Consider the following 23,975-nt stretch of genomic DNA (forward strand, 5'->3'; position numbering starts at 1 on the left):
TATCCCAAGCACGCTCAAATCCTCTGAGAGCGTACACAATGAAACCAAATGGACCCGCAGGGCATTTTGTACAGTCGCAGAGGTTAAATGAACACTGGCGGTTTTAATAGCGTGACGACGATGATGTAATTTCCTCTGTTCAAGGCGTTCCATATAAAAGCGGCATGCGGGGCTTGCAGTGATGCGTTGGTGTGGTGAGAGCCATAGGAGCGTGTCCATGCAGAGGGACTGTGCTCTCCAGACATAACGAAAGGCGGACAAGTTTTGCTCAGCATGCATCCATAAAACACACCATCTGCAGCACTCGAAGGAGGCGGAATCCAAACCTTCTGGGGAGGCGGAGAAGCAAACAAAAAGGCTTTGCCCATTTCCTCATATTGCTGGAGAGCTTGGTTGGATGTGTCTAATTTGCGAAGATGATCCTGAGAGGATTGTTGTTTTTAACAACAGTATATAACTGCGGTAAGTGGGCTAGCTGCATGGAGCCCTGTTAAATTTAAAGTTGAATGATTAAAATGGCGCACTGTTTGTTGCTAGGAATGTGTAGGGCAGGCTACACTGGCTCTCCCGTGATGTCCTTCCTCAATTCAGCACCAAGGACAGCGGCAAGTGTTGTGAGAGATGTGTGTCTGTCACTGCATGGGAGCCTTGCCGTGTTGCAGGGCGAAAACACTCACCTGCAGCTTTAGCGCAGCAGTCAGCAAGTCAATGTTTCTTTTTAAGTTGCGACTTGCGAGTTAAATTATTTGTTGATTACAGCTTAATATAGTTTGTTTTTATTAGTTTAGTTTAGTTAAATGTTGGATTCAGCTGTTAATGGCTGGGATAATATGGCCAAATAATAACATGTTATGTATGACAGACTGACAGTCTAATTCTATCATCATGTTTTTCCTTATTTTCCAGTTCTGTCATTGCCAGTGACTTCAAGTCACCTGGAGAATGAAGACGTCAAAGTAAGCAGCAATTATTTTACTCTAGTTGTGTTATTATTACTGGTATGGCATGGTAGGCTTTGTCATGACAAATAAAACATGTACTGTGTACACACTGTGTGTGTGTGTGTGTGTGTGTGTGTGTGTGTGTGTGTGTGTGTGTGTGTGTGTGTGTGTGTGTCTGTGTCTGTGTCTGTGTCTATGTGCATGCATGTTGTAATCAACTGCTTTCTTGATTATTGATTGCTTAGCAAAAAATACAATCTTGTATAAAAGCCAACTTCTCATCACTCAACTAATTATTATACCACCTTTCACTCTCAAAAGGCAAACTGGAGTTATAAATATTTCACAAGGCAAGCAGTTTGTCCCATATTACATTTCTCACCAACTAGGGGCGAATTCACTTTGACTCCAGAATCAATAAAGCCCATTCCCATGTCCAGGACTGTGGAGAGTCATGACCCTTTAGTTAAGACAGGGATCCATTTCACTTCCCCAACAACCCATAGGAGAAAAGAGGCTGATGGAGACCATTATCAAAATAGATTTTAGGTTGATACTGTAAGGGTCTTCAATAGGGGGGTCGGAGCGGGACTGGTTCCCAAACACTGGGCCGGGACCCATTTGTGGGTTGTGTACATTTCAAAACATATTAAAAAAAAACATTTCCAGAATACAAAATCTTTCATGAATAAAAAAAATGCAATTATTTTTCTAAGTAATTCCATGAAGAAATAAAATAAAAATCTAAGAAATTCCATGAATTCGAAAACAACAATTGTTTAAGAAATAAAGTGAAAATAGCCGGCTATTTTCAGCGAAGAAGAGGTTTGGTGTACAGGGAAAAAAGAGCAGAGGCTTAGCCAAAGTAAAGTGGTTAAATGCCTGAAGACACACATTTGACATGAATTCAATATGTAGTAGGGGGTCCCTGCTTCATCTCTCTGTCTCAGGCAAGGGGTCTTTGGCCTGAAAAACGTCGAAGACCCCTGCTGTATAAATTGAAGGGAAGATGAGAGAATAAGCGAGAGAGAAATGATGAGATGGAGATAAGAGATGCAGTGTAACCGAGGAACATTCAAAGACCCAGAGAGAAAGAAGTAGAACACTGAGAAACAACGAGTGAAAAAATAATTGGGCCTTTCAGTGCAGTCGCTGTGCACTGAAAGCACAACGGTGCCTCGAATTATTCTGCCATAGGCGTTTGATCTTGTCTCGTCCTGTCTGAGGGGCTGGGAGTCCTATCTTATAATGATACAAACAGTGGAGATTCAACGTTGTGTCATAAACACCAATTCAGAGCCCACTTGAAAATCATAAAAGCGTTCACAATACACTCATAACCTAAGTGGTCAAATGGGTGGACCATGTGCATTTTCATGTTTATTTTGATGGTCAATCATTACAGTATTTTCTGGACTATAAGGCGCACCTGACTATAAGGCGCACTGTCAATGAATGGTCTATTTTCAAACTGTTTTCATATATAAGGCGCACCTGACTATAAGGCGCACATAATAGACGCTACCGTTGCGTTATGCATCAAACAGATGGAGCTGTGCTAAAGGGAATGTCAATGTCAATGAATGATCCATATATAAGGCGCACTGGACTATAAGGCGCACTGTAGTTTTTTGAGAAAATTAAAGGCTTTTAAGTGCGCCTTATAGTCCGGAAAATACGGGTAATCTAATTTTTCAAGTTTTAATGAAAAAATTGCATGTTATATTTTGTTTTGCCAATTATTTAAAACCCATTCAGAACGGGTACACATTGTGTATCATTATTTTATGCTTTAACTATTGAAAAATAGCAGATATACAAGCTCACAGCGCGGCACCGAGTGCCGCACTGCGAGCTTGTAGATCTGCTATTTTTGAAAAATCATGAAAATTATAATTTTGTCCCGATTCTATAAGTGTCTTTTGAATCATTCTAAGGTTTTTTGAAAAACCTAAGTTTCTATGTCAGCAATCTGGCCAGCCATCGTCAAAGAAAAGGTCCTTTTCACTTAACTGGAGCTCAGTCAGTCTGTTCTTGAGAGACTACTATGTCAGTGGTTCTCAAACCTTTTCATGTGAAGGACCCCCAAAATGATATTTATTTGGCCACGGACCCCCATCTCAAAATATTTAGTTCCAGGGACCACCCAGAAGCAAAATTTGAGTTACAAACGTTCGTTTTGAAAATACATATAGTCAAAGATTTGCACACATTTTCACGACTTTTTCAAAAATAGCAGATCTACAAGCTCACAGCGCGGCACTGGTTAAAGCATTCAATAATTCTAGGCTAATTCTACCCTAAATGGGTTAAGGACCCTGACGGCCCACCAGTGTTCCCCCGGCCCACAGGAGTCACTGTGTTATTAGCCTGGGATCAGTAGCATTTTCGGGTTTCTTGGAGCAGAAAGAACCTCTATGTTGTAGTCATCAGGCGGACTACAGGTTTGCCGGAAACAGAATCCAAGATGTTTTAAATTGTTTTAAATTGTTTTAATCTTTCGTTATGATAATCGTTTGGTATAGCCTATTCATCTTTTATTTAAATTTGTGGCGCGACTAGCGAGAATAAACAAATTGATTTGTATTATTGCTAAAAATAACTTTATGTCATGTTGTAGTTTGTTGTAGTCACCAGGCGGCCGGTCTTCCTTTTTCCGGTCTTCTTTCCGGTTTAGGCCATGCCTAGACCGGATCACACGATTTAAAACGAATACCAGGCTTTCCACTGAGGTGGAAAGTCTGGGGAGTTATACTGCGAGGTTACTGTGTTATTGGTAAATTGGTAAATGAAATCTATAAATAATAAATAATTGGACAAATAATAAAAATTACAATTGGGCGCCAACGTGTTATCACCATATTTGTGTTCGGTTGTTGCCTCAGGACCGATGTTCCATGTTAGTCATTTGCCCTTGATTTCCTGTCTGCCTACTACTATCTGAATAGAATATAAAGGCAATAACTAATACAAAAACAGCAATTAAATTAATTAGTAACCCAGTAGCTAACAGTTCTATGTTTTTTTCTGTCTGCCCAGGTGATGAAATGTATAGTGGAGGCATTGGCTGATGTGCTGTCAAGTCCACACCCCTTGCCTGTCAGTCAGGAGTGCCTGGTTATACTAAGAACAGGTAAGACCTTAGCACTAGGGAACGAATCCCTGCTTTAGACCTCCAGTATAACCTGCCACCAGAAAATCAATTCCACATCCACCATGTTGTTTTGAAAATAGATGAATTCCATCTATTGGACTGCTTTGGATCGAGTCTTACTTGGTTCAATGTTTCAGAAGGGAGTGTTAATCCGGTGGACATTTCGACCATGTTGTGGGGTCATGATTTAAAAAGCCACAGTATGTTTCATGCATAATCCCCCATTGCAGAGTGCCATAGCCATTTTATACAGAGTCAGATATGCTTATAATGTGTAGCGATTTAGCAAAAGGCGGCACATAATCTGCAGTAATCTCCAGTGATGAAGATTTATTTCCACTCCTTTTCCACATCCACACAGGAAAATCCATAGTGTTGATTTATAAATGTATATGAGAATGTAGGTAAGTCAGAGAGGCTTGTCGGTATCATCAGATAAAGCAGGTGTCTATCCCCTTTTCAATGCACTAGACTAGACCCCTGGGAGATGGAGCACTTACAGTACCATTACCACCTACTTCCAGTACTTACTGTATTGACTTAGTTACCCAAGCCGTGCTACTCATACGCTGACTTGATAGTATCGAGGAACGAACCCAGGACCTTGCAGCCCAAAGGCAAGTGCTCCAATTGAGTCATACAAAATGTAACTACTGTAAGTGGTTACACTCTCAGAGTTAAATGATCACTGAGGATTTTACTGTGCTTGACTATGAGGACTCAGCCATCACTGTGCTTGGTGTGAAAGCACCTTGAGGCAGTAGTGTGCAGTGCCGTTATTGTCAACATTGTTCTGCTGCGGTGGTGCTTAGAGACATGCAGTTATGGAGCTCTGTGGGTATTGAATACACAACGGCTCTCTATTGGAAACAATATTCCATCGCTTCAGGTTGAAAGGAAATGGAAAAGACAACCTACAGTATGTTCCAATGGATCCAATGTAGTTATTATTTAGTGACAAGCTCTTGTTAATACTTTTTCAGAGTTTGCAAATTGTTTAATAATAGTGAAAATTGCAGCTCGCGTTGCGAGCTTGTAGATCGTCTTTTTCTGCTACTATGCGTCACAAAGTTTCTGAAACAAACAAAAAAGTTGAAATATGGAGATACAAGGTTTCTATCCGAGAGCAACGATTTGCTCTTATTGTCTTTATGAATGAATGCACGGCGCTCACTCCATCATGTTAATGTTGTGAATCACTTTAGAGCGTGCTGGATAAGAGTCCCTTGCAGAGAGGTGCGTGCGTAGGTCACTATAGGACTCAACCACCGGAACCTATTCAATTACGGTGCCATTGTGTTACAGTGGCGAGATGCTGTCCTTGTTGGATAGGGAAAAATCAATCGTAGCATTACTCACACAGCTATTGTTACCGGACCGGTGCTGTGATGGGGTAACTGAACACCACAATAGGAATGGAAAGAGAAGCAGACGCAGTGAGAGTCAAAGACAAAGAAAGGATGTGAATGGGTGATAATGAAATAGTAGATGGGATGAGAGACTGAGAGAGAGAGAGAGAGAGAGAGAGAGAGAGAGAGAGAGAGAGAGAGAGAGAGAGAGAGAGAGAGAGAGAGAGAGAGAGAGAGAATGTGAATGTGAATATTAAATGGTGCATTTATATAGCACCTTTATCCAAAGCACTTTACAATGTGCATTACATTCACACACAGACAGCAGAAGCAACCATGCGAGCTACCAACCTGAAGTTACAGGGGCTCAGTGCCTCGACAAGGACACACCGACATTAAGCCAGGAGGAGCCGGGAATCTAAGCGGGAACCTAACTCCTGAACCAGAGAGACAGAGAGAGAGAGAGAGACATAGAGAGACAGACAGATGGAAAGAAACAAAACAAGGAGAATGACCTTGAACTTAAACCACTTAAACCCTCTAGACTTGGACCTGCATGAGTTGGTTCTGTACTTAGATGACCGCCCGCCCCCCTTACACCAACTATCTTTGCCAAAAATAGCCGATCTACAAGCCCACAACGTGTCGTGTTTGCGACGCGTTGTGGGCTTGTAGATCAGCTATTCTACCACTTTTTGTGGTCACATGTTCAAATACTGGATTCTGATTGGCTTAAAACAGTGGTAAATCAGTCAACAACCTTGAGTTGGCTCATGGACCTCGCCCACTGCTGAAACAATAAACCCTTTTGTAAATCCCGCCCCATTCTGCCCTGTTACTATGATGGGACATTAACCCTGGGCAGATTGTTTTTATAGTGGAAGTGGATGGGATTTTTTTTCCCCTTCATAGCCTCATTACAGCTATATAAAGTACCAAAGGAAAAACACCTAGGTGATACATTCACAAAGGTACAGTAGTTACATTGCAAAACAGGGGGTTTACCCGAAAATATATGTTTTAATTTGTTTAATCCCAGTGGGACAGAATCCTCTTTGCAGATTCTTTTATAGTGGTAGTGGATGGGATTTTTTTCCCCTTCATAGCCTCATTACAGCTATATAAAGTACCACAAAAAACACATCTACGTGATATTAATAAAAAGGGAAGAAAAAGGTACAGTAATTACATAGCAAAACAGTAGTTTCCCCCCGAAAAATAAATGTTTTAATTAGTTTAATCCTCTGGATCAGAGATAGAAAGAGAAGCGCATTGCATCTTGGGTACTAGGAAGAGGACAGAGAGAATGTTTCTCCTCACATAATAGGCTGGCTTTTCGTAATTCTGCCCATTTAAATTATATGTACCCAATCGTGACTCTTAGACCATTGATAAGGTACATGTGAACTAGTTTGTTGAAGCTTATTCGTTATGATGAGCGAGATCGCTTGACGCTTGCCGTCGCTATCACCGTACCGGCCGATCTCCGTGTCGCGCACTGCGGACAGTTGTTGAAAGGCACATTCAATATTCTCCACTGCACAAACTCCACCCCCGATAGCAAAAAGTGAATGTTTTTTTCTGGTTGGCCAGTCAGGGAGTCTCAGGGACCAATCAGAAGGCTGACAAACGGTCTATTAATGATTGTAACTAAAGATCCTTGCAAGTCAATAAGTGGTAGAAAAGCAATTTACCATTCGAGGTCGCCTCGTGCCACAACCCTGAAACAGTGGTAAATCAGCCAACATCCCACTCCCTCTCATGGTAAATGGCTTACCTTTTACCTAATGCAAAAGTGGTTAGAATGCTGTGTTGCAGATGTGCGGGGCTCTCTTTGTGGGTCAGCAGAAAGACTGGGTGCTGTGGTAACTCACCACCGGAGGCCTCTCCTCTGGGCCATAGTGATTAATCGTGCCTTTGCCTTGAAGGCAGTAAATTTCAGGGCAATTAACTCTGACGGAGAGCGGGGGAAGAGTGCTGAGTGCTGTGAATGGGTTGGCTGGAAGTGAGGCAACAAGCACCTGTGTGCTCGTTTGGCTCTTTGTGTCATCACATCATTAAAAAAGATCCCTGGCTAATAAGCCAAGTATGCCTCAATACCTTATAATTGCTATCTATAACTAAAATGTTATAAAACATTTTTTTTATAAATAGTTAAAGACAGGGTGCTGTGACTGCCCCCCTACAACATGATCATCAGGTATTATGATTATACTGTACTTGGAGGAAGATCTTTTTCAAAAAAGTGTACAGAAAGTGTTAAAATTATGTTTTTATGTGGCCACACCCACCTGTTCAGTATACCTGGTTTTCAGGTGGGTGGTATAAAAGCCTGGGTTTCCGAGGCTAGGTGTGTGGTGACCCAGCTGATCTTAGCCACACCCTTAGTGTTGCTGTAAGGCAAAAAGGGGAGTGCGTGTGTGTGTGTGTGTTTGTGTGTGTGACTCAACAGCGCCTCCAAAGTTACTAACAAACATACACACGCAGTCACACATAGGAGACGGTGTGACCAGCGCTCAAAAACACACAGCACAGGGAAGACATATTTGCACATTATAACCACACCTGGGGGTTTATTAGAGTGATGTTAACTCCATAGACACATACAAAACAGAAAAAGTACAAAACTATAGTACCACCTCTTTAATCTTTTACTCAAGAGGGACAACGCCCGTCACAGGTTGATGATGTCTTTGTCCATGTGTGGTCCAGCCCTATGGTGTTATTAGCAAGTCCTAATAAATAAATAAAACTCAATAGTTATAGAGGACGATTTTAATATATTAAGCCATATCTAGCTTCCAATTTTTTCCAACTTTTAACTTTTAAGTTATTTGCGTTCTCTGTTAAATTTAATGATGAACAGATCTGTGCATGCCTTTTATTTTGTGTGTTTTGTGTGTTCTGCTGCAGATGACAGGCTTGTTTCCATTCTTCGTCACCATAACTTTCTCAAGGAACTGCAGGACATTGCTGTTCTGGGTGAGTCACAGATCTCAAAAGCCTGAGGGGAGGATATATCTGTGCACTGGACATACACTAATGCAGTTCATGGCCATCTTTTTCTGTTACCAAGTGCATAGGCTTTAGTAGAAATGTGCTTTACTAGTGTGCTAGTGGCTCTCAGACATTTCTTGTCAATGATTCCCAGATAGATACATATTAACTAAGCTGTCAACTTATAAGTTATAACCCCATCTGAAAAGATGTGCCGAGGACACAGAAGATCTTAGTTGTTAGCTTAGATTTAAGTACGGAATTCTACAACTGTCTATAGGGGGGCTATTTCTTTTTTTTTATATATATATTTTTATTGATTTTTTTTCCCACTTTAAAATACAGGACATACAGGGATACTATACATAAGACAGCACATCGAGGAACAAAACAACACATACAACAAGATACAAGACAAAACAAAACCTAACATGTACCCATCCACCCGCCCACCCGCCAGCCCTGGGGGGAGTAATTGAAAATTAAAAAAGGAGAATATACATACACATACACATGTACATATACATATACATATACATATACATATACACATACATACACACATTCATGCATAGTATGGGGGAAAAGAAAGGAAATATGTATAGTGTTTTTTGGTTAAATTAAGCTTCTAGGCAAGGAAAGAAATAAAAATAAAATAAGTAAATAGTAATAAATAACCAAAGGGAAAAGATTAGTCAATTTCAGTTAACGAGTTGATAAATAAAAGAAAGGGGTCTGTAGCAACTCATAATGTAATAACGGCTCATAATGTAATAACGGCTCATAATGTAATAAAGAAAATGTAATAAAAACTCATAATGTAATAATCAGCTCATAATGTAATAAAAAAATAAGCGCATAACGTAATAACAGCTTTTTCAATAATGTAATAATGTAATAATGTGTTACATAAAGAACCTCCACATAGGAGGCTCATAATGTAATAAAACTTCATAATGTAATAATGTATTTTTATTACATTATGAGCTTTTATTACATTTTAATTATTACATTATGCGCACATTTTTTATTACATTATGAGCTGATTATTACATTATGAGTTTTAATTACATTTCTTATTACATTATGAGCTCTTATTATATGAGCCGTTATTACATTATTGGTTGCTACACACTCTGCCAACTTTTTTGATGAAGAATGGAGCAACTATCTGCTAAACATGCAGCAAATGAATACATATGGCAGGGGTCCTCAAATACAAATCTTGAAGGTCCAGAAATATTTTTTTGAAACAGGTCCGGGTCCGAAAAAAAGGCGAAGGCGAAATAAGGCGGATACATTTATACAGTATGTACTGTATGTATGTATGTATGTTTATTATAATGATTAGAATTGTTTATTTTAATTATTATTATTATTATTATTAAGGAACTTTGGAAATCTCAGTTGGAACTGTTACCCCTGCTACCCGATGCCGGATAAGCGGTTGATGATGAATGGACGGAAGGATGGATAATTATTTATGCATGTAGAGTAGGCTACATTATTTACCATTTATTGTGTAGCAATAAAACACTGGCTTATAGTTTAATTATTGGAAACTAAAGAGCCTAAATGCAATATTAGGCTTGTCGTTCAGAATGGAAAATAAAGTGGAACTTAGTTTGAGGGGGAGAGGATTACTTGACATTCAGTTGACACACGTACTGCACAAGCCAGACTGTGCTGATTGCTTATGTCAAATGACCGGTCAAATCAGTGTCAACGAGTCATAGTTATTAACAATAATATGCGATGACAAATCACATTGTTAAAGACGCATGATCACGCATCGCGACCATTTCTCGTCTATGCAAGCAGTTGGAGCCTTACATCGTGGATTTTAATGTGTTGCTGTTGTCCTCTGTTGCTGTTGCTGTTGTAGAAGATCTCTAACTTATTAATCCAGTGGGAGCAATCGTTTCCAAGAGGTTTTAGCTACTTTTTTCAGGCAGCGAGCGGCATGAGTGTGTGGAGAGGGGAGGGGAGGGGGGAGCAGCATGGAGAGAAGACTGCGTCGGAGGGAAGGAAAACCTTTGATCTGCAAGCCCACAGCACGTTGCATCCGCGACGCTTTGTGGGCTTGCAAATTGGCGGAGGGGTGTGTCTTGTGAGCCTGTGTATGTGTTTGAGCGAATGAGCACACACACACAAACGCACATCACACACAGTCAGTCCGATACAACTGTGCGGAGATTTCTCAGAAATGTGCCGCGGTCCGGTCGGAGGTGCCCCGCGGTCCGGACATGGACCGCGGTCTGCCTATTGAGGACCCCTGACATATGGGGATCATTTAACTCTACGAATATCCACAATGTTCAACGTACAGTTCGTGATTGTATCGACACTGGGTGTTGATGCAACATCGATAACACACACTTGATTAAAAGAGTCCAGGAAGCAGAGGAGAGCGCACCACTTCGATCTGTCCAGACTTAGGACCAGAGTGAGGTACGGGTCAGGGCCAGAGTGAGGTATGGGTCAGGGCCAGAGTGAGGTACGGGTCAGGGCCAGAGTGAGGTACGGGTCAGGGCCAGAGTGAGGTACGGGTCAGGGCCAGAGTGAGGTACGGGTCAGGGCCAGAGTGAGGTACGGGTCAGGGCCAGAGTGAGGTATGGGTCAGGGCCAGAGTGAGGGACCGGGTCAGGGCCAAGGTGAGGTACCGGGTCAGGGCCAGAGTGAGGTACCGGGTCAGGGCCACAGTGAGGTACCAGGTCAGGGCCAGAGTGAGGGCCAGACTTAGGGCGAGAGTGAGGGCCAGATGGAAGTGGTGCTCTCTCCTCTGCTTCCTGGACTCTTTGAATCAAGTGTGTGACTAGTCCATCAAGGCTTACATAATGGTCCCCATGACCTTCGGCAAAGTGGCCCAGAATTAGCAATGGCAGACTGTCGTCATACTGACCACATGGGGATATTATCGATGTTGCATCAACACTCAGTGTCGATACAATCACAAACTGTACGTTGAACATTGTGGATGCTCTTTGTACAGTTAATGGTTCTACACCATGCATTTAAAAATAATTTAATAATTTAAAAATAATATAACATTGTTTGTGTCCCAAAAATAAATAAAAATAAATATATATATATATGTAAAAACGTTTTTGGAGCTGTGTGGAACACAAGCTACCCTATACGTGGCCGTGTGTGTAGGTATGTGGGTATGTGGGTGGGTGGGTCTGTGGGTCTGTGGGTCTGTATGTAGCCTGTATGTAGTAACCCTGGGTGACCAGAGAGGTGCTGTTGAGTCTAGCCTGCCCTGAGCATCAACTGCAATACACACACACACACACACACACACACACACACACACACACACACACACACACACACACACACAGCTCCACTTCGAACAGAGGTTCGATTTTTGTAATTATTCAAAAGGTTTGAGGCTAAATTACCACTCCTGAATACAGAGCCCCTGTCATTTCTGCCTGGCATTTTCAGCTGCAGTACCACCTTGTCCTGAGTGGGAGGACTGCGCTATTCAGCCAGTTTTGGCCCCACACTCCTCCCCACCTGCTGCTCAGCAGGCCAGCCCACCCCTCCCCAACCCTCTCCCAGCTCCTCCTGCCTCCTTCTCAGGCCTGCCCACCCCTCCCCAACCCCCACTCAGCACACAATCGGATCTAAAATCAGACAGCCCGTTCTGAAACCTGCTTACATAGATCTGCCCATAAACTGAGAAAGACACAATGGTCAGAAATAGGACTTTGTGAGGATAGAACCTGCTGGTGGGACACCAAAAAAATACATACAAATTGGAAAAATGAAAATTCATGGTGTATTCCCTGTAAATGAGCCCTACAGTATATACATTAATTTGCTGCATGCTTAGCAGATAGTTGCTCCATTCTTCATCAACAAAGTTGGCAAGGTTACCAATAATGTAATAACAGCTCATAATGTAATACAAAAAATGTAATAAAAACTCATAATGTAATAATCAGCTCATAATGTAATAAAAAACTAGCTCATAATGTAATAATTAAAATGTAATAAAAGCTGATAATGTAATAATCAGCTCATAATGTAATAAAAAATACATTATTACATTATGAAGTTTTATTACATTATGAGCCTCCTATGTGGAGGTTCTTAATGTAACACATTATTACATTGTTACATTATTGAAAAATCTGTTATTACGTTATGCGCTCGTTTTTTTATTACATTATGAGCTGATTATTACATTATGAGTTTTTATTACATTTATTTTATTACATTATGAGCCCTTATTACATTATGAGCCCTTATTACATTATGAGTTGCTACAGGGTCCCAAGTTGTAGAGAAGTTATTAAGACAGCATCTAGTTGTGTATTTGATTTTTTCTAAGTGGATGAAGGATGACAGGAAGGATGATAGGGGGGCTATTTCTGAATAGCCATTCTTATACAGTATTCTCTCATTACATTACCTTCTAGCTGGTGAAATTATTGTGAAATTAACCTATTTCAACTGGGAGTCCCTATTCTGGGCATGTCATAGGCAACAGAAGTTCAAAAATAGACAAGAATAGCACATCTAGCAGCTCACAACATGTCGCATCACGACACGTTGTGAGCTGTTTTTAAACAGCGCCTGCAGTAATTGTTTAAAATGTTCCTAATTTCCCTGGGGCCCCCCTCAATGACCCCTGGACTCCCTCTGAGTACCACTGTGCTGGTGTACAAGAATGTAGCCTACCGGAAATGTAAAAACACAATGTGAAAACAGCAAGATATTTTCAAACAATTTGTACTTTTACTTTTGGTACTTTAAGTATATTTTGATGCCAATACTTTCATACTTTTACTCAAGTACATTTTTAATTATGGACAATTATTAATGATGGAGTATTTCTACATTGTAGTATTGATACTTTTACGTAAGTAAAATATGTGAGTAATTTTTCCACCACTGCCATCTTCCCCCAGGCGAGAGAGCTCAGCTGCAAGGTGACATCATCATGGCCTCTGATCATGTGACTCCAGCAGCTCCCCAGAGTTCAGAGGACATGCCTGGTGAGTTACCTGGATGCTTCATGGAAAGAACAGCTGTGCCAGCCTAGGGAGCTTGACTTTTGACTTAACGTTCAAGTTTTTCCACCTGAAAATCAGTTAGCCCCCAGCAGCAGCCTTTCTAAAGACTGAAATCTATCATTGTTTGGTTTTAGAGACATCTTCTATATTAAAGCGGCACCATGAAACTTAATTTTTTAGGAATAAAATGTTATTTTATCCAATCTGTATGGTGGAATATGTTAATACTAGTAAGACGCCAAAGGGTGAGGTCGCTTTTTTAACCTATAATAGACTATACATGTCAGTCTAACCAGTGTGGCTGGTTCTACAGAGACATGGATCTCCATATACGGGCATAAAAGGGATTGTATGTGGCTTAATATTGACGACATCAGGGATCTCCATATATGGGCATAAAAGGGATTATGTTAGTGTGGTTCCCCTGACATCACAGTGATGTCAGAGCGTGATGTCAGAGTGTGACAGTCAATCAACAATAAAAGATCAAAGCAAGCGTTACAGAGACAGACAGATGCGGTCAAGATGTGACGGGTCTCATACTAAACTGTGACCTACGGTCGCAAACAATATGACTTACAATATACTATTGGGGTGGTTGTATTTTGTTTCCCTGCTCTTCTATTGAGACATTTAGATTGTGTTAAAGGTCATGGCTCACAGACACAGGATCTGACACGAATGTTGACCTGATGATAGCTCAATGGTAAACATTTCAGCACTTAAAGGACAACCATGTCCATGGGAGCTATTAAGCAGAAATGACCTTGTCCAGTTTCCCCAGCAGAACCCAGCAGCTCTCATAGCATAGAGTGGATCCTATAAGCCTATCGCTTTTACACTATTTATTGTGGTCAAAAGTGTTTTTGAGCGGTGGTAAACCGCTCCTATATGTGGCTGTGCGTGTGTCTGTAGCCTTTTTCCTCAGCGTTTTGCCATAGCAAAATGTGTGTACGTAGCATCATGTTTGTCTAGTGATGTCATCATCATATGTCTGTAGCCTTTTTCCTCAGCGTTTTGCCATAGCAAAACGTGTGTGTGTAGCATAGCCTGTACATCCTAGACTCAAATCTGAAGACATTATGCAAGCACGACCACCGCTCACTTCAGATTGGGTGTGATTTTTATTTTTCATGAACTTGGTACTAGTTGTCATTACAAACACATCCGTCCCACACAAGCCATCACACTCTGTTAAACAGATGTTATGCAACAGGGGCATTTCTGCCTAATAGACCCCATGGACAGTCATTTGGGATCAATATAAGTAGGACAATGAGCCTAGAAGTGATTTAGGGCGGAGTTGTCCTTTAAGCAGGAAACTAGGTTCAAATCCAGGGTAGAAGGAATAATTACACAGTGCAGCTTGAACTGTATTTGTGACAGCAATTCACCAAATATAGTGACTTTGGCTTCTGAGGGGAGATCTACTTGGCACATTAAAAATGCAGGAACTTCCATTGTGTCAGCAACGGGAGGCTGTCAGCCATTTTATGCGAGTGCCATTTTGGGACTCTTGGAATAAAATTTGTGAGGTGTATAATATAAGACCCTGACGATTCTGGCTTTGGACACGATCAGGCCGTGCATAAGAACAATGGTTTCAAAACCTCTCCATACCACAAACCCCAAAATATCCATATCCACCGGCTGTGGCCCCCCTATTGTGAAATTACTTAAATAATAATAATTTATAAAAGAAAGAAATATATAGAATTATTTTGATAATAATGACATGCCTATTTTTGAGCATGTAGAATTATGTTGATAATAATTACATGCTCAAAATGGGCATGGCAACCATCTTAAAAAGGTATATCTGAATAGAAAATATATCTCCTTTCTATTCAAAACATCTTCTTACTTTTTCCCTGCCTTTCTGGCGGTCCCCACTCTGAAAACCACTGCATTAGAAGAGGGCGGTCTGCCTGTTAGTGCTGAAATGGCTGCACATTAATGGGCAGGGGGCCAGACAGGGAAGAACAAATGCAAGTCTAGAAATGCATAGACTTCATTATTCCATCTGAAATGCAGTGTTTGGACAATTTCATCATATTGTCTAGATTTTATATATCATTTTAAAAGTGGAAGCAAGCCAGCAGTGGCAAAAGGCAGCTCACACTCACAAGTACCTGTCAATCCAGGAAACCTTTAAAAGATACTATCTGTAAGTTTCATTTCTTCTACCCGTGATTCAAACCCGGTCATAATGAATGTAAGACCAAACTTCTGTTACTCTTTCAAGACAAAATCCCTGTTTGACCAAGGGCAAAATTGCGTATGAGCGTCAGGCAGTGGTTGCGACCGTAGGTCGCATTTACTACCAAAACCTCCACAGGCTGTCTGTCTGTCAGTGAGTGAGTCAGTGAGTCACACTTTTGCCCTGCTCATATCTCCACAACCGTTGCCCCCATCCATGCCACATTTTGCACACACACTCCTTACCTGCCAAACTACAACCTCCAAGGACCCCCGGAGCTCCAGGGACCCCCAGGTCCCTGGGGGACCCCCAGGTGTAAAAAGATTCTTGCAATTCCACCTACGGTCGCTTATCTCCCGATTAGGGAGTCTTACTGGTACTAGTACTGTAGGTGTCCTACCTGACACCATGGTCTAAAGTTCTCAATGGAAGAGGAGGGAGATAACCTCCAACCAGTGCATATGTGTTAGTTATAATGTATTAACATACTCAACCATACAGATTGGCCACTTAGGCATTGCCCCATAGGCATGGATGCCTGGCGGCGTCGCTGGTTTGATTCCCGATCCGGCACTACAATGTCACTCCCCGTCTTTCCCCCCATTTCTTGTCAGTCTACTGTCCTATCAATAAAGGCATAAAAAGCCCAAAAACAAATCATTAAAAAAAATTAAAATAACACATTTTTTCCATATATTGCTTTCTGTCGTTTTAGCGATTCAGATTTCAGTGGTTGGGGGCATGCATACGAGTGTCCTTTTAGACACAAGGGTTAGGGTTCTTTATTACTATTTACAGTAACTCTACTAGCCCCCATAAGTCACATCTGCCCATGAAAGATTGCGTTGTATCTTGGGAATGGGCCTATTGGGTCTAAAAATACATATTTAGCTTGTACTTAACTTGTACACATGCCCCCACCCACTGAAATCAAAATCATTAAAATCGCTAAAACGATAGAAAGCCGCAAATGAAAACATTTTAACGCTCATCTCTATTTACAATCTAAAATATGAACCCTTGTTTAAAGTTGTCCTTTAAAGTAAAACACATGAGTACTTCTTCCATCACTGTCCACTCCTCCTTCCTTCCAGATCGATCCATGCTGGAGGCGCTGGGCGGACCTGGGGAAAGATCGATCCTAACCCAGAGGAAGAGGACGGGAACGGCCAAGGAGGAGGAGGAGGACGGGGCCACGCTTGACAAAGAGTCACAGGAGCGCAACGAGATAGACGGAAAGAGCCCAGAGAAGAGGGGGAAAGACGAGAGGCCGGATAATCACATATCCGACCCCATAAAGCACTGGAGCGAGGACGGAGAGGAGGAGAAGAGGGGCGAGGAAGAGGAAGAGGAAGGGGAGGAGGAAGGCGAAGAAGAGAAGCGGGCCTCCACCTCTGTGGAAGAGAATAGCAATGGTGAGCCGTCGGCTTCAGTGGCGTTAGTTCAGCAAAAGCAAAGGCAGTGGTTCTCAACCTTTTCAGGCCACGACCCCCAAAATAACCATATTTGAAGTCAGCCTGACGAACACTAAGAGCTGAGGGATTACATTTTGTACAACGCGGTTCTATTGTGAAAATAGCAGATCTACAATTGACGCCTCTGGTCAGCTTGGATATGATGTCTGTCAATCGTATGCCAGTTCTCAGTTGTTGAACTTTTGAATTTCAAAGACCCCCCACTTTGGTATGCATTAGGCCTAGTTTGATTAATTGATTGAATATTTTAGTCAGAGATGAAAACAGCAAGCTGTAAGACATTACTAAAAGGAGAACACAAAATTCCATTCCTTTCCAATGTGGTCCCATGTGTTCAATTAATCAACATACTGTAGCATATTAAATGTACACTGTAAATAATACCGGTACATGTCATCAACAAATACAAACACTATTGTACAAAGGAGACCGCCCAAACTCTCAGAGTTACAGACCTGTTCTCGTCCATTTCATTTGTAACTGTGAATCATTTGAATATTTGTTTTGTAACCCATACTTTTTTCAACAGTTTAAAACCACTTTCATCCCTGCGTCCCTATTTTGGGCATGTCACCACTGGCAAAAATGGGATGTGATGCGTTGTGAGGTAATAGATTGTCTTTGCAACTCGTTGCCTGTCAAAGTATACAGTAGGAATGCTACAATGGAAGCTGGATGACAGCCGGAGATGATAGACAACTTACGCTGAGACGTAGAGTCAAATTTAGTCTGACACAAGCAGCTTGAAGGTAGTCTGCAATAATGAAAAGATAGAATGCACTTAACCAGAGAAGAAGAAGGGGAAAAAAATCCTTTTAGTTAGAACCCCCTCCCAAGCGCCACTGGGCCAAATGATTGATGGGATTGCCTCCATCTAGATGATGAATCCCCCAGCCCACACACATCCAATCCCTCCGCCCACCTCACCTCCCTCATGGTGGAACGGTGCCAAGAGGAGTGGCAGCATGACAGCACAGCCATAGAATTAAACAAAGTGTACAGTAGGAGGAACGTCCCTGGAATTCAAATGAAGTATGGGGCCCACCCTGTGCATTTGGCAGGGTCGCTCTGCTCATTTGGCAGGGCCGTGTGCCCATCACAGTGATTGACAGCGTGTTCTCGTCTGACCCGTCTTTTATTATCCCCAAAATGCTTAGCAATGAATTATCAGGCGTTGTGTGCTTGTAGATCTGCTATTTTCACTACTTTTGTGCGACAGTCTTGTATGATGACGCAGGGCTTTACTATGAAAAAAACATACACATTTGAAACGTGGAGATACAAGGTTTCTGCCCGACAGTGATGATATATTCATTTTAAATTTAATTTGAATTTATTGACACCAACTTTTTTTTTTTTTTTTTCAATCAATGAAGTTGTTGCGACAATTACAGTAAAGTCCACTCTACACACCTCTGTGGGGACGGGTCTCCATTCAGAAACACCCCCACTTAGAAACAGGGGCTGAGCATTCACCAGGTTAGCATTCACCAGCGTTAGTTTTACTGAGGTTATGGTTAGGGTTAAGGTTAGGTTTAGGTGACACCTCCATTTAGAATAATGGAAGTCAATCTTCTGAATAGCAATGTTTCTGAATGGAGATGTGTTGTACCCACTAATTCTGGCCACCTGAGTGGCCAAGATTACCAATCTTAATGGCCGATCTCCACTTGAAAATGTACCTTAATGTACCTGGGGGGAGGAGCAGCAGTTTGGTAGTGGGGCGGAACAGGGGTCTTGTCTTGCGTAACTCCAGAATGCATATATTATGAATCAGCCATTCGCAGATGGCCGCGCCAGAATCTTAATGTTATTACATTCACGATTAATGTACTCGCATCCGAGCGTGTGACAGTGCAGTATTAGAGATAGCAGGAGGAGAATGCAGGCAGGCAAAAAAGCTACCGAGGGCAATGCTGCCAGCCGGGAAAAAAAAAACACACTTCATTACATGGAGTGGAATCTTGCTGATGGTAGAATATTCCAGAGGGAGACCGGGAGAAGTTGGGGAGCAGTGGGGAGGGGAGAGAGAGAGAGAGAGAGAGGTTATCGTCACTGTCGGGCAGAAACCTTGTATCTCCAAGTTTCAAATTTGTACAAATTTCGCAAAGAAAAACACTGCTTTCATCATACAAGGCCATCGCACAAAAGTAGTGAAAACAGCCGATCCACAAGCAAGTTTTCACTAGTTTAAATCATTTTAAAAAGGATAAATACAAAACAAACGGTTTTGGACATACATGGTTTCTACCCGACAACGACGTTATAAGTGACTGAAGGAAAGCGTCAGAGAGAGACCGCATTCTTATTTTTTTCCCCCATTATTATTCCCAGGGCATGAATCCAGCGAAAAGAGAGATACACCCGAAATTAAGTCCGAGGAGAAGAAGTCTGCTGAAGGGGTAGAAGGAGAAGAAGAAGAAGAAGAAAAGGAAGAAGAAAAAGAAGGAGGGGAGAAGGAAGATGAGGTGGAGAAGAAGAGGTCCAAGCTGTTCTCACAGGAGGAGGAGGAGGAGGAAGAGGGGGAGGCTGAGCGGGAGGTGAAGGCCGAGGACGGGGACGGCTTGAAGAAGAAGTGGACCAAGAGGAACAGGAAGCCGTCTGTGGCCGTGGCTGCCAAGAAGAGAGGAGGCCAGGCGGAAGGGGCAGAGTAAGGGCTGCATGCTATCCATTATTCAATACATTACTTTTTCGATGAATCGAATATAATAATCCATTATTAGTGTGGTTGCAACAATCACGACACCTTTATATTGTGATGTCATCCTTTCCCCCCCTCTCTGATTGGCTCCCCATTAGAGTCAACGGCAACCACACTTGCAATTTCCAATTGCAACTTTCTAGTTTTAGCGGGCGCAAACCTCTAGTGTTTTTTTACATGAGTCAATGTGAAAAAATAATAAAAATCTCGTTGATAAAAAAAAAAACAAAAAAAAAAAAAACATTGTGTAAATGAATATTCTTTTTCAAGCTTGTACATTCTTTTCTTAAAGTGGAAAGAAAGACCACGCCCAGTGTGAAGTGAGCGGCGCCTTTTATGAGTTGATTTCATTCCAGCCTCTCGGGAAGCTTGGCAAATGCCGAGCTCTGCGGGACAGAAAATGGATTAGTTCATTCAACCGTTTGCATTCCGTAGAGCACGGGAGGAGCGCGGTGGCAGCCAGCAGGAGGTGCTCCATCACTCCAAGGAGGAGGAGGTGATGGGAGGAAAGGAGGACAGGACAGAGGAGAGCAGGAGGAGTCCGGAGGTGAAGGAGCTGCAGATGATGGCCAGGAGAGGCGGGGAGGAGGAGGAGGGCAGCGCCAGCAGGAGGTCAGAGGTGGGTTTCTGGCCGTCATCGCTTTAGCTCTCCAATGACTATAGAGCAAGGGTCTTCAACAGGGACTCCGGGACCCCTAGGGGGTCCTCAGAGTTACTGGAGGGGGGGCCGCCAAATCTTTGTGTGATATCAGGATCATGTTTTTGTAGAGGTTTGTAGAGGGAAAAGAAGAGCAGACTAAAGTATTTGGCGGTTCAAGTGGTTAAATGTCTGAAAATTACTCCAACATGATGATCAAACAAGTCTACGCTGTCTAAGAAATCTATGAACATTTTTTTTTTTTAAACAATATGTTTATTTTTATTTTTACTTTCAAAACAATATATACATCACAATAAAAGCAAAAAATAAACAAACACAAACACCCCACAAAAACAAAACCCCAAAGAATACAAAATAATCATAACACAAAGAGCACGTACTGTACATCACATCAACATCACAGCAGGCCAGACAAATGAATGAACGCAGAGGGAAAACAAAACAAAGAAAGAAACAGTCACCCCACTTCTGGTTCCTCCATCAGATAGGAAAGGTCATTTTCCTTGACATATTGGATAAAACTTCCCCATATTTTCTATGAACATTTTTAATCTGCAACACAATTTTATACAATATTTAGTGGGGGGATATATATACGTACTTTATACAGTCTTTTTTTCACTCTCCACCAAAACTCTATGCCAAAAAATAGCAGATCTACAAGCTCACAGCACGTCGCAATGTTCCGCCCCAGGATAATGGATGTTGGGGATATTTTGATTATCGCGATAATATGGTAAATCATCCCATCCCTAGACTCTACCGTGTTGTGACAGCTTAATTAACCACTTAAACCCTATAATGAACCACTTAAAGTTTAAGTGGTTCATTATAGGGTTTAAGTTTTAAACCCTATATGTATACTTAATTGACCGGGATCCCAAGTTCAAAACATTGAATCCCTATCCGAGTTGGGTGTTAAAGATTATTATTTGATCAATCAAACTTATGTTTCTTATTGATGTAATGTTTGCTGAGATGATTCACAGATTGTATATCAGTTTTTGTTTTGTTTTGAACTAATCTGATCCACTTGGATAGGGATTAAAGGTTTAGGGCCTTAAGAGATCTATACTTGGATCCCTCATTTTCCCTCTACACCATATCTCTTTGTGTGCGTAACAGAGACATGCAGAACATTTTGAATCAATAATAATTCCTTTCATACAAATCCTTGCATGTACAAGTCAACTAAAATAGAAAGAAATTAACAACCCAGTGTGAAGTGAGCTGTGCTATTTATGAGTTACTTCCATTAAGCGTCCCGCGAAGCTTGGCCAATGTGACACTAGGCGGACAACAAACTTTGAGCGCTTTGTGCCGAGATGTAGGCCAGATGTAGGCCAGCCCAGATGTAGGCCAGATGTAGACCATGCTTCGCGTCCTGGACAAAGCCAGATGTGGGAGCTTAGCTCCTTCCAGATGCACTGCTTAAAAATACATTAATATGGGCACAGAATAACTAACATACAACTCTACTAATTGATAGTTATAATTCAGTGCAGCTGCTATCATCCAGCTCTTTATGGACGACTTGAAGTTAACAACAGAGATACTCTAGGTGTAAGTCACCCAACAGGGCCCTGGGTGGTGCATGTTTTTGTGGCATCAAAGCATGCAAAGCAATTTTTGTGCAGCCTGCCAAAGCAACCAGAGGCTCATGGTGCAAGAGTATACTTATGAGCAAAACATTTGCAATGATCATTGCCAGACCCATGAAATGGGTAGGCCTACATAAGCAAATGTCGGTCCGGGTTTTCTATATAAAGGGTATATATGATGATGACATGATGATGACATGCCTACAAAAGGCATGATGTCATAAATGATGATGACAGACAGGGGGTCTGGCACAACCAGGTTGACCTGGTCTAGTTTTTTTTCATGTACTCTCCTCTCATTATGTCTGCAGGAGCCTGAGATAGAGAGCCTGGCAGCCATCGAGTCGGAGCTGGAAAGCGTTGCCCAGAAACTCCACGAGCTGCGGAGAGGCTGAGAACAGAACAGAATAGAACAGACTCCCACTCATCTGCTGCCTCCTCTTGCTGCCAGCTGCCTCCATTCGCCACAGATAAAGAGTGTGAATAGGATACAAGGTTTCATCCTTCACTGCTGTTTCCTCCAGGAAGCATTGCACTGCTGCAGCCTCCTTTGCAACACACTGTTCTCTGCATTCATGTAAATGTAAATTCAGAAACACATTTGCATACAGACATGCACACTTCTGCACACAATTCTCTTATGGAACTCTATCTCTTGGTCACTGAAAGACTACAACTTATTCTTCTCTCTCTCTCTCTCTCTCTCTCTCTCTCTCTCTCTCTCTCTCTCTCTCTCTCTCTCTCTCTCTCTCTCTGCTTTAGCTTAACAACACACCTTCCCTGCTTTTCAAATTTCTGAACACTACAAACCGACTTATGTGAAAAGTAAAGGCAATTCCATCTGCATACAGTAGGGGAGAGCGGGGTAAACTGAAACACTTTTTACATTTGCTCCCCTCTAGGCGAACTCAAAGATAAATCAGTAAAAATGTACACATTTTCCAGTAATTTGGGATGTTTCCTAACAATGGAAGATATCAGAACATACTCAAGACAAAAGGCAGAGAAAATATGATTGTTATAAAAAAAGTGGTCTTGTGTCTCAGTTTACCCCAGGACCGGGGTAAACTGAGACAGACCAGAGAAATCAACGGGGTAAAGTGATCCACTCACTTTTTTCACTTTAAAACTACCATAAAAACACAAAAACCTGGTTAACCGGGTTAAATATGCGCAATACAAAAATGTACATAGCAGACATTCTTTTAATAGGCTTTGTCCTGTCATTTCCACCCATGTGTCAAATAATGTGACACATGGGCAGAAGGAAAAAACTAAAAACCCTATAAAAAATTGATAGAAGGGTTTACCAAACTTTCCTCAGTTGATCCTTATGTAATTTTTCCTGTAGAATCTATGTCTGCAAGTATATTGTTGTATTGTGCATAACTAATGAAATAATTAGAATATTTAGTCAAATGTAGTCAAATATGCTAATTATCTCATTAATTATGCACAATACAAAGAAATATATATCAAAAATGGATTCTACAGGGGAAAATACATAAGAATCAACTGAGACTAGTTTGGTACACCCTTTAATCAGGTTTTTACAGCTTTCTCCCTGTCTATCATGTTGGGATAATGTGAGATAGTGTCTCACTTTACCCCGAAGCAATTGTCTCACTTTACCCCACAGCCACATTTTGGGAAAAGGGATATTTTTTTATCAATTCAGGGTAATCTTCAGCTAGCATCTATCACATGGATTTATAAGTTGGTAGTTCATCAACATGTATGATATAAAATGTTCTCCCTGCATCAATTTGCTTTGACACAACAGCTGATTATGTTGACAGCAAGAAAATTTACTTTTACATGCAAAAAACAATTTTTTGTGAAAAAAGCATGTTTTCTACAGCACTATCA

The 23,975-nt window shown here is 41.5% G+C and overlaps 1 protein-coding gene across 1 annotated transcript; it reads left to right on the forward strand.

Moving 5' to 3' along the window:
* Positions 1 to 416: 416 nt before the first annotated feature.
* On the forward strand, positions 417 to 22,501 carry chga (chromogranin A; the record flags this gene model as incomplete). The annotated part of the gene is made up of 9 exons (XM_080744895.1): positions 417 to 462; positions 907 to 956; positions 3,981 to 4,074; positions 8,358 to 8,426; positions 13,364 to 13,450; positions 16,763 to 17,083; positions 19,478 to 19,793; positions 20,280 to 20,463; positions 22,418 to 22,501. 9 exons carry the CDS (start codon positions 417 to 419, stop codon positions 22,499 to 22,501), a joined length of 1,251 nt encoding a protein of 416 aa, XP_080601021.1.
* Positions 22,502 to 23,975: the final 1,474 nt, after the last annotated feature.

Source organism: Nannobrachium achirus (assembly GCF_963921795.1).
Source record: "Nannobrachium achirus genome assembly, chromosome: 16".
NCBI classification, from domain to species: Eukaryota; Metazoa; Chordata; class Actinopteri; order Myctophiformes; family Myctophidae; genus Nannobrachium; species Nannobrachium achirus.